This window comes from Oncorhynchus tshawytscha, linkage group LG12, assembly GCF_018296145.1.
Source record: "Oncorhynchus tshawytscha isolate Ot180627B linkage group LG12, Otsh_v2.0, whole genome shotgun sequence".
Taxonomy (NCBI): Eukaryota; Metazoa; Chordata; class Actinopteri; order Salmoniformes; family Salmonidae; genus Oncorhynchus; species Oncorhynchus tshawytscha.
The window spans coordinates 34,757,543-34,768,719 of NC_056440.1; the positions used below are offsets into that span (position 1 = coordinate 34,757,543).

The following is an 11,177-nucleotide window of genomic DNA, read 5'->3' on the forward strand; positions in this document are numbered from 1 at the left end:
AAAAAAAATGTATATCTCATTGAGTTAATAAAGCTGCATACAAACATGGTCACTTTTTTGTTTTCTTGAGTAAGGCACCTCCAAAATGCAGGTGTTTCAGCCTAGCTCAATGCTTTCTGTGGTGGTGGAGCAAGCCAGCAGGAAACACGGAGCAGTGGGTCATGATTGGCTCCGTGTTCTGTTACTCATAGGGGACACTACGTCACCGCCAAGTCTAAGGGTACAGTTGTGGCCAAAAGTTTTGAGAATGACACAAATATTAATTTCCACAAAGTTTGCTGCTTCAGTGTCTTTAGATATTTTTGTCAGATGTTACTATGGAAAACGGAAGTATAATTAAAAGCATCATAAGTGCCAAAGGCTTTTATTGACAATTACATGAAGTTGATGCAAAGAGTCAATATTTGCAGTGTTGACCCTTCTTTTTCAAGACCTCTGCAATCCGCCCTGGCATGCTGTCAATTAACTTCTGGACCTCATCCTGACTGACGGCAGGTCTTGCATAATCAATGCCTGGAGCTTGTCAGACTTTGTGGGGTTTTGTTTGTCCACCTGCCTCTTGAGGATTGACCACAAGTTCTCAATGGGATTAAGGTCTGGGGAGTTTCCTGGCCATGGACCCAAAATATCAATGTTTTGTTCCCCGAGCCACTTAGTTATTATGCTGGAAAAGGCATTGTTTGTCACCAAACTGTTCCTGGATGGTTGGGAGAAGTTGCTCTCAGAGGATGTGTTGGTACCATTCTTTATTCGTGGTGGTGTTCTTAGGCAAAATTGTGAGTGAGCCCACTCCCTTGGCTGAGCAGCAACCCCACACATGAATGGTCTCAGGATGCTTTACTGTTGGCATGACACAGGACTGATGGTAGCGCTCACCTTGTCTTCTCCGGACAAGCTTTTTTCCAGATGCCCCAAACAATCAAAGGGGATTCATCAGAGAAAATGACTTTACCCCAGTCCTCAGCAGTCCAATCCCTGTATCTTTTGCAGAATATCAGTCTGTCCCTGATGTTTTTCCTGGAGAGAAGTGGCTTGTTTGCTGCCCTTCTTGACACCAGGCCATCCTCCAAAAGTATTTGCCTCACTGTGCATGCAGATGCAGCCACACCTGCCTGCTGCCATTCCTGAGCAAGCTCTGTACTGATGGTGCCACGATCCCACAGCTGAATCAACTTTAGGAGACGGTCCTGGTGCTTGCTGGACTTTCTTGGGCACCCTGAAGCCTTCTTCAGAACAATTGAACCGCTCTCCTTGAAGTTCTTGATGATCCGATAAATGGTTTATTTAGGTGCAATCTTACTGGCAGCAATATCCTTGCCTGTGAAACCCTTTTTGTGCAAAGCAGTGATGACGGCACGTGTTTCCTTGCAGGTAACCATGATTGACAGAGGAAGAACAATGATTCCAAGCACCTACCCTCCTTTTGAAGCTTCCAGTCTGTTTTTCGAACTCAATCAGCATGACAGAGTATTCTCCAGCCTTGTCCTCGTCAACACTCACACCTGTGTTGAGAGAATCACTGACATGATGTCAGCTGGTCCTTTTGTGGCAGGGCTGAAATGCAGTGGAAATGCTTTTTTGGGATTCAGTTAATTTGCATGGCAAAGAGAGACTTTGCAATTAATTGCAATTCATCTGATCACTCTTCATAACATTCTGGAGTATATGCAAATTGCCATCATAACAAACTGAGGTAGCAGACTTTTTGAAAATTAATATTTGTGTCATTCTCAAAAGTTTTGGCCACGACTGTAGAGCTTGAAAATTCAAGCCCCTTGGGTGCTGCCATAGTTACATTAGAAGTGCCTTTCCATGAAGGCTCAAGGTCATTGGCCACAGATACAATTACATCAAATCACATATCTACAGTAGCTTTGAGTTGGACTGATCATGTCAACATAATACTTTCAAAATCGTGCAGTCATCATCATGAATCAAGTCAACAATCTAGTGGCAAATCCTTTTTAATCCTTGTCATATGAAGAGAAATTATAGATAAAACGTATCGGTGCTCAACAGCTATTGGAAATAAACATTACACAAGAAGTTGGAAATCGCAAATTCAACAATGAGTGGTTTGTAAGGAATCAGTGGTTAACTGCAAGCATTGCAAAGCAATCATTAACCTGCTATTCAGTTGAGTGACTGTGTGGTCACAAGTCTAAGATTAATGGTCTCTTTTCCTAGTTTAAAATTATAAACATTCAACATTTGGGAAAGCTGTCACTGAAGCATGATTTGTGCCACGCCCAAAACAACTGTTAACCCGGAAAGGCAAAATCTGACTTTAGTGAGTTCAAGACAACTGGGAACTCGGTGAAAAACAAGCTACGACTGGGAAAATACATTTTGAACTTTCATTGAACTCTGAATTGTAAATCGGGACCTCGGGCTTCTTTCTAGAGCTACGACCTGAAAATCACTGACGTCATCATGATTCAACCCCCCCAGAGTTCCAAGTTGTCTTGAAAGCACCTGATAGCCAGGTGTCTCAGTGGTATAGTGCAATTAATGTATTGTTTAGTGTTGTGTTGTGTAGTGGCTTTGCTAGCATGCATCCCACTTGTATTTATTTTTTTGCCCCACCAAGATTAACATGCTAAAAATTACCACTGACCATAACCCAGGGCTCTCCAACCCTGCTCCTGTAGAACAATGCTGTAGATGTAAGTAACCTGATTGTTTATCAACCACTTCGTTATTAGAATCAGGTGTGCTAGATTAGGGTTGGAGTGAAAACCTACAGGACGGGAGCTCTATAGGACCAGGATTGGAGGGCCCTGCCTAAATCCCTTTCCTACCTAACCAATTGAAATGTAAACTTCAGTGGTGGGTAGGTACGTCCCAAGGATCCCGGATAGCAAGGGCCTTTTTTGACAAACCCATAGTGCAGTGCAAGCATGCTGCGTTGGACTCTTCTGATTGGACAATATTTCAAACATCGGTTGGTTCCAGGCTATTTTTCATTGTAGTAGCGCTGCGCCGACAATCAGATCCCGAAATGCCTGAGAAAGTGTTTTACATATTTCGGGAGCCACATTGCTTTATACAGCAACCTTCTTGTCTTGTTAATGGGTTTCTCGAGAAGTTAAACACTTCGCATAGCAATGTGAGATCGGATCATTTTACGCAGCACACCTACAATAAATACGACATGAAACACGGCCATTTCCTTCTACCGATTTTGTGATTAGGGAAATCTGGGGAAATTAATATTACTTGAATTAAAATGTTTGCCATGTAGCAGATGCTCTTGTCCATGGCGATTTACAGGAGCACGTTCGTCATTGAAATTTGCACAAAATCAATATGCAGATTTGAACTGCAAACGTGTTTTTATTGAAATTCTTATCTATATATTATATCTATGTATTCTAAATGTTATTTTCGAACACACAATTAATAAAATCACGAATAACTCCCATTAGATGTAATTGTGTGTACCTTCCGCATTTTGCCAACTGAACAACGTTGCACTTCAAGCAAACCTCAGCTCGGTCTCTTTTGCATCAACTTTGACCCTCTCATTGGTAAATAAAGTGAAAGTTAATATACAGCGGTTATATGGAACTGTATGTGATTCGTGAATCCAAAGCATTTCTATGAATATGCTAAACTTTTAATACATATGTAGAAATTCTTCAATAATGCCATGTGATTGGGTGTCTCTTCAGTCATCCACTTCCTGTACAGTGAACCAACAGTTCGTTCACACCCTCATGCAATGTGTGTGCCTCTATGGAAATCAACGTCAGTCATACCAATTTGGCAAAGAAGACCAAACGGCCATTACTGTCAATGAGAGCCGCAGTGTAGATTGTGGACTATTCGGTTTAATATTTAGCAGGAAACAGGCATAGAAGCAAGTTCCACCAAGGATTTTTCAACGTAAGAACTTCGTATTCAGCTAGCCACAGCTGCTGAGAGCTAGAGGAGGTCCTGAGATAGCTAACAAGCTAGACAGGTACTGTAGCTAGCTAAATGTAGTAAAGCCCAACGAGGCAATTCGATCTAAGAGTATTTTACATTTTATATAGAGTAAACTGTGTTGACCGTACATTCTAGTTAGCGAACGTTTGCCAGCTACAACATATTCACAATCAATGTTAATCTTAGCCAGAGAGCGAACATGCTAGCTAGCTGAATATATTTGACTATCTGGGGAGGGTTTTGTGCTGTCATTTATGCTAGCTAACTACCTACTATTGATGCCTTCTCTCACACAGCTTCCTTGGGCCAACTGGTGTGTGTCTGCTTGTACCAAGCTGTGTATGGCAATGCGGTGGGTAAAAGTCCCACTGGTCCCCGGGCTGGTCGTGGCGGTGTTGTCGCTGCTGGCTGAACACTGTTGGGCGGATGGTGGGGGCCCAAACCTTGCTGAACGAGTTATTTGGGCAGTGAACGCTGGCGGGGAAGCTCACACAGACATGCATGGCATTCATTTTAAGAAGGATCCTTTGGAAGGGAAGCTTGGGAAAGGTGAGTGTCTAGGCATTGCTGAATCGCCATTTCCTTATTAGCTTCCTAGCTAACCTCTAACTTTGTATGATACTGATAGAGTTCCCTATTGCAAATGTGACTGCTAAATTTCAATTAAAAGCAAACTAGCCAGCTACACGTTAAATCTGTGTGAAATTAGCCACACGTTTAACTATTTGGCTAAAAGCAAGTGAAATATTTTCATCTGGTAGAGGGTATTCGTCTGATTGCAGATGTGTATTTTTCATAAATAAGATATTTCAAGCTAATCGACTCATGCATTGTTTTGACTTCCGCAATTTAACCAGGTTAACCCAATGAAGAGTCAGCATTACTTTATAGTGCCTCGCTCGAAAATGAAGCACCTCATGGAAGAATAATTAATCCAACTGTGATAACTAATGATATTCAGAAATGTATTTCTTTAAAAGCAATAATTGGAAACTAATAACATGTAGTTAATTAAAAGTAAAGTATGAGGTGAAGGATACAGTGAAGAAACGTCCTATTTGATGTTGTATGATAGCCACTTTGCTTAGTTCCACGGCATGTTCATCTATTCATTTGATGAAAAACACTTCACTCAGAAGCGACATTTCAGATTGTTTCTTACATCCACTCTACTAAAACTAAAGACCAAATGGGTCTGTCAGGAAATATACTGAACAAAAATATAAATGCAACATGTAAAGTGTTTGTCTCATGTTTCTAAAATCGCTAGGCTACTCTTATCCGCTAGGCTATCTGCCGCTAACTTGCCAGAACAGATAAGTCATTCATATTTGAACATGCCAAACCATGGTTAGGCAGAAAGTTTGCATGTCACATTTTTTACATTATCAGGCATAAAAATGCATGCACTATTTGCCTTGTTTGCAGCATTTGTGTGCAAATACAGTACAAGAAAGTAAATGTATGCAGGCATCACTACTGTTCCAGTAGATGGGTAAGCAAATGGGTTTGTATTGTGTAAGCCTATGTGAGTGGTGTTGGGTGCAAATGCGACTCAATTGCTTATAAATCGACAACGTAGTAAACAATCTACTCTTTGTATTTCCCTCTAGCATCAGATTATGGAGTCCGTCTGCCCATATTGCGTTCTAGTCCTGAAGACCAGGTTCTCTACCAGACAGAACGCTACAATGAGGATACTTTTGGCTATGAAGTGCCAATTCGTGAGGAAGGAGACTATATACTAGTCATGAAGTATGCAGAAGTCTACTTTGCACAGTCTCAGCAGAAGGTATGACAGCCATCCAATCAAATCATAATAATATGTTTTCTGTTTAGATCTCAAAGTTCTGTCCAGTAAACTGTTATTCCAGTAAATTGTTATTCTAATTTGGCAGCAAAGATTGTTCAACTTAGATGATGTTGATAGTCTCAAAATTAACAAATAATTCCAACAGATGTTTTATTGCAAGGTAATGATTTATTAGTAATCTATAAATACTTCTTACTTAGGACTGAGGATTTCCCATGCTATTTTCTTTCTTTATTTTGTATTTTCACCCCTTTTTTTTCTCCCCAATTTCATGGTATCCAATTGGTAGTAGTTAGTCTTGTCTCATCACTGCAACTCCCGTAAGGACTCGGGAGAGGTGAAGGTCGAGAGCCATGTGTCCTCTGAAACCCAACCAAGCCGCACTGCTTCTTGACAGTGCCCATCCAACCCGGAAGCCAGCCGCATCAATGTGTCAGAGGAAACACCGTACACCTGGCAACCGTGTCAGCGTGCACTGCGCCCGGTCCGCCACAGGAGTCGCGAGTGTGCAATGAGACAAGGATATCCCTGCCGGCCAAACCCTCCCCTAACCCGGACGACGCTGGGCCAATTGTGCGCCGCCCCATGGGTCTCCCGGCTGCGGCAGAGCCTGGACTCGAACCCAGAATAGTGGCACTGCGATGCAGTTCCTTAGACCACTGCGCTACACGGGAGGCCTCCCATGCTATTTTCATGTTGCGAATCTGGCTGACTGAAATTATCCTTTCTACAGGTTTTTGATGTGCGTCTTAATGACCATGTGGTGGTGAAAGACCTGGATATCTTTGAGCGGGTCGGTCACAGTACAGCTCATGACGAAATAGTGCCCTTCTCCATACGCCGCGGTAAGCTGAGTGTCCAGGGAGAGGTGTCCACCTTCAACGGCAAGCTCACTGTGGAGTTTGTCAAGGTGAGTTGAAGTGTGTCAGTGAATAGTTTTTTCCTCTCCTGACTCATTAATTTAAAATAAAAACAAATCAGAAGTGTCCTCAAGTTAGACGATCAAGCACAAAATGTACTATTACCTACATTCAACTCTGAATGTGTGTTTGTTTAGGCTTTTTCTATGCCATTAATATTTTTTACAAATAATGGTAGGATAGTGTTTTTCAAAATGTTCATTTGACATGTGGCTTTATCTGCTGGGAACTGATAACCTGCCCTGTGTTTTCTCAGGGTTATTATGACAACCCCAAGGTCTGTGCTCTGTACGTGATGAAAGGGACATTAGATGGTGAGCCTCATCAGTCTTAACAGGAGAATATTCAAGTGCCAGTAAAAAAATGCATTTTCTAAGATGTCTTTATAATTCTTTAATGAATTGTAATGGCATGTTGTATTATTATGGAATATTTGGTATTTTTTTATCACATTCATTTTCAATAACATTTTCCATTTGCTCCTGATTCAATTAATTGTATGCACAATCCAGTCTAAAGTCATCACAATCTCTCATTGTCCTCAAGTTCTGTATGACAAAATATTTTTATTACCTTTCTATTTTCACTTACACTATCTTTAAACCCATAATCTCAGCCCCCTCTATATTTTCTGCATCTCAGATGTACCAAAACTCCAGCCTCACCCTGGACTGAAGAAACATGAAGAACTTGAGGAGGAGGATGAAGAAGAGACTGAGGTAGGCGAGGAGGGTGGTAAGAAGAGTACCTCGACAGCTCCCAAGTACAAGGTCCAGTCAGGCCCCAGAACGCCAAACCCGTATGCGGCCGACAATAGCAGCCTCATGTTCCCTATCTTGGTGGCGTTCGGTGTGTTCATCCCTACACTCTTCTGCCTCTGTCGGCTGTGAGAACATAAGTTCGAGGGGGAAACGGGGACATGAAGGACAAGAGACTGTGAAGAAAGGGGGGGGGTCAAAGTGACATCAAAGACACAAGGCAAGCATACAGATGGGAGAGAGCACAAGATCCAAGGGGAGAATGTTGATAAGAGGACAAAAAAGAGACTACAAATTTGGAATGCTGGGCAGGAGGCAGAATAAAATGCCTTCCTCACTGACTAAGGTCACACAGAGTAAAGGGAATGGAGAGAGTTTGTGTGTGTGTTGTACATCTGACACCTTTTCACCACGTGGCACATTACCACATCGCAAAGAAATAAGACAGGATTTCCCACTTACAAACAAGGTTTCTCTTGTCTGGCAGGACGTGCCTGGGATTATACTGAGGGGTTCTGAAGTGTTGGTGGCTGTCCCTCTTTATAGATACACATATTGTTATTGCTTTGGATGAGGTGTGGCTTGGAGTGAAGGGAATGCAGATAGGCTGCTATGCTGATCAACAAAAAATCAGGCCCAGTATTTAGTCAGATGAAACAGGAGGTGAAATCATGAAAATTGACAGATTATTACTAAATAAAAAATGAAAGATATTTTGTTTTAGAGATTGCGTTGTTGGTGGAGGTTAGGGGGAGATGGTTACCAATTTGATCAGTTAGGCTTTAGAATGTTGTTTTTGCTTACTCTTTTTGACTTTTTATTTCTGTGTTTGATTATCTCCCAACGTGCTGGTGTTTTAGAGCAAAAATTTACTTTAGCTTTTGATATAAGATGTGCCATAGTCTGATGAAGACAACATGCCAGTAATTTCAACAAGTTCATACTGTTACAGCCTGTTCTTTGCAGCACATTGACATTTCATGTGCTGTTTTATAAGACTGCTGATGAAGTGTTATCACATTCAAGGTGGGTTTCACAATTCTGTTGCATAATATGTTTAAAAAATGCATGTGTACCTCAATGGGACTATCCCATGCTGTGCTGTTTCATATAGCTGATGCAAGTTTCCTCAAATGTGATCACAAGTAAGAAGTCCACTTGTTGTGCTGGCACGCATAAATATCTGTCCTAGCAGGTAACTTTTGAGGCAACTAGACTATAACGTTATCAGAAATTGAATCCTTTGAGGGTTTACCTGGTTTTTAATCACATTGATAAAACCCTCTAACTTCTGTGTTTTCCACTTAACGGTACATGGCTTGGTTTGCAGCTGATGAAAGGCCACCTTTGAAAGGTTATGTGAAATAGTTCTGAGCGATTTGAGTTACATTGCCAACAGTGAGGGACCTGATAATTTAACAAATACTCTAGTGGGACAGGTCCTGAATCAGGAACATGTCTAAATTGACTCAAAGATGCATGTCCATTGTCATGGTCACTGCCTTTTCTGCTCATTTTATGATTGTGCATGCCTTTTTGTTTCACCAAAGAGTGTTTTGTGTTGTAAAATTTTGTTTTATAAAACTCTTAGTAATCCTCCATTCATAACACTATGTGATTAATATGATTTAGTTTTTTTACTCACATTGTTGGTGCTGTAGTGATGATTAAGTACTAGGTCAAGATAGAACGTAAACATCACAAGTTATCCCAAAACAATTTTGTGTCATTAGGAGTTATAATAACTGGAAGAGCCTAAGCATTTTATTTGATTTAGTATTTATGTAATGTACTCCCTTGAGAGACTGCTGGATTCTTTAAAATTATTGGAACATGAATGTAGGACTTACAATGTGAAGAACAATTGTGTGTATGCATAAATAATTAGTTATCCATGGCTACCTAGAGGGTTAGAAAGTGAAATGAGTTAGAAAGAACTAGTTATGTTGAACATTTGTTGCTAAGCAAGATTTTCAGTGGTATGCTAAATTGAAACTGGCTGACCAGAAAGCTTGAGAGTGGCCTTAAGAATTATTTTATTGCAATTTTGAAATTATGATCCCAGGGAAAAGTGTTTATTTTTGATTTTTTTTTAAGCCTGTACATTTTTTAGAACTAATTTGAGTCGCTATTAGTCAAATCAACATGATGTAAAAACAGTGTGCTTGCACCAGTCTTAATCATGATCTATAGCCTATTCACTATGCACCTGTGCGTAGATATGGGTGTGTGCATGTTTCACTGTTGAATATTTCTCCTCTTCCCCGTCTCTCCATTAAATAGTTCAGTTTAGGCCAGTATTTTTGTCTCATCAATCCCTAGCATACCTTGTCTTAAAGTAGACCGCAGCATTTTGTTATTAGTCTCTAAGGTGTCCCAGTGACATCCTATATTCTTCCATACAGTTAGCCTAGAAGTCAGTAGCTGCATGATTGCATTTTTTTGTGTGTCCAATTGCCTCTGTATCAAGAACGTAACTCTTTCCAAGAATGACACGTCTTTTACCAAGCCTTGTCTTATGTTCCCCCAAGCCTCTCCACACTTGTCATTGATTTCACACTTGCTGAATACTTGACAAATAGTTGATCCAGGTGTTGTAAATCCCCTCACTCCTGAGGTTTCCCTCCATGTTCCATGCTGCTGGAAAATCAGCCAGGGGAGGTTACAATACTTGATAGTCAGCTGATAGTAGTTTGGTTTATTTGTGTTTTTTTTTACATAAAAATGAAACAATCCATAAATAATCAGAAGCACCTTTTGTTCCTTAGTTGAAAAACTGCAAAAAAATGTAAATCTTTTGTTTGTTGGCTAATCGAAATCTACACAGTTGCGTGTGTATATACTGTATGGTACAATATCACACTTATTGTAGTGTGACAGCGGTTTTTTTTCATCAAAATATTGTTATTATTGAGGTGTTAGGTATTTTTTTTAATGGTTAATTGTAAAGAAGACTGGCCTTTCTGCTGAGGATGACAGTCAGGCAAACACTGACTGTCAGGAAGAGAAATGTGATTAGCATAGTATGGAATTCTTTACATTTTATATTGTATAATTTAAGTAAGAAAGTGGGGTTTAATCTTGAGATATTTGCTAAATGATTAATAAAGATTTGTAGCTTTAACATTTCTCAGGATTGGTTTAATTTTTTTTTTAATTACCATGATTTAGCTAGTTTATTGTCAAAGCATTTGTCTGTTATTTGTGTGTAATTTTGTTTTGATTGAGTCATTGTGGCCTTGGTTTGAATACATTTGTTTTACCATTATCTGCTTTGAGGTTCCTTTTTTTGGTGTGCTTTTCATTACTTAATTGCATGGTTTTTATTTATTTATTTTTGCCCACGAAAGGCCTAGTGTGCAAAAATGCTAACCCTACATAAACTCACCTTGGATAAGAACCAAAGGCTTGCTGTCATATAGATATGTAGGCCTAAGTCTTCAATAATTACATTTAGCTGCATCACTCTCCCATTATCCCCACTGAGGTACAGACAGACAACAATCATACACTCTTGCGCTCCACACACAGTCACAATCACAGAGTATGTATGAATGTGTGTGAGAGTGATCAATGCCAATAAGGAATCCTACTCTCCTTATTGATTTCTCCCAGCCCTGAGAGCTTCAGGTGGACTGATGGGGTAACTTGAGATGCCCCCCACCTTCCTCAGTTTTAGCTCTGCAAATAACATCTACAAAGTAGGAACTGCTGATAAATGCTGTCTCTTCTTAATAAATGTGCTATTTTATCTAA

The 11,177-nt window shown here is 40.3% G+C and overlaps 1 protein-coding gene across 2 annotated transcripts; it reads left to right on the forward strand.

The window, feature by feature from the left end:
• The first annotated feature begins 3,684 nt into the window (after nucleotides 1–3,684).
• LOC112263018 (malectin) lies at nucleotides 3,685–11,177 on the forward strand. Of its 2 annotated transcripts, none has more exons than XM_024438971.2 (6): nucleotides 3,685–3,964; nucleotides 4,227–4,479; nucleotides 5,544–5,722; nucleotides 6,477–6,653; nucleotides 6,920–6,977; nucleotides 7,306–11,177. In XM_024438971.2, the coding sequence occupies exons 2-6, from the start codon at nucleotides 4,272–4,274 to the stop codon at nucleotides 7,551–7,553; spliced, it is 870 nt and encodes a 289-aa protein (XP_024294739.1). In that variant the 5' UTR covers nucleotides 3,685–3,964; nucleotides 4,227–4,271; the 3' UTR covers nucleotides 7,554–11,177. The 2 variants fall into 2 exon arrangements, with proteins under 2 accessions (XP_024294739.1, XP_024294740.1); XM_024438972.2 differs by having other exon boundaries at nucleotides 3,685–3,888.

Coding starts and splice junctions, on each gene's coding strand:
- LOC112263018 (XM_024438971.2), top strand. CDS start 4,272: ATGGCAATGCGGTGGGTAAAAGTCCCACTGGTCCCCGGGCTGGTCGTG. Junction 6,654..6,919: donor TCACTGTGGAGTTTGTCAAG/GTGAGTTGAAGT, acceptor GTGTTTTCTCAG/GGTTATTATGACAACCCCAA. Junction 6,978..7,305: donor GATGAAAGGGACATTAGATG/GTGAGCCTCATC, acceptor TCTGCATCTCAG/ATGTACCAAAACTCCAGCCT.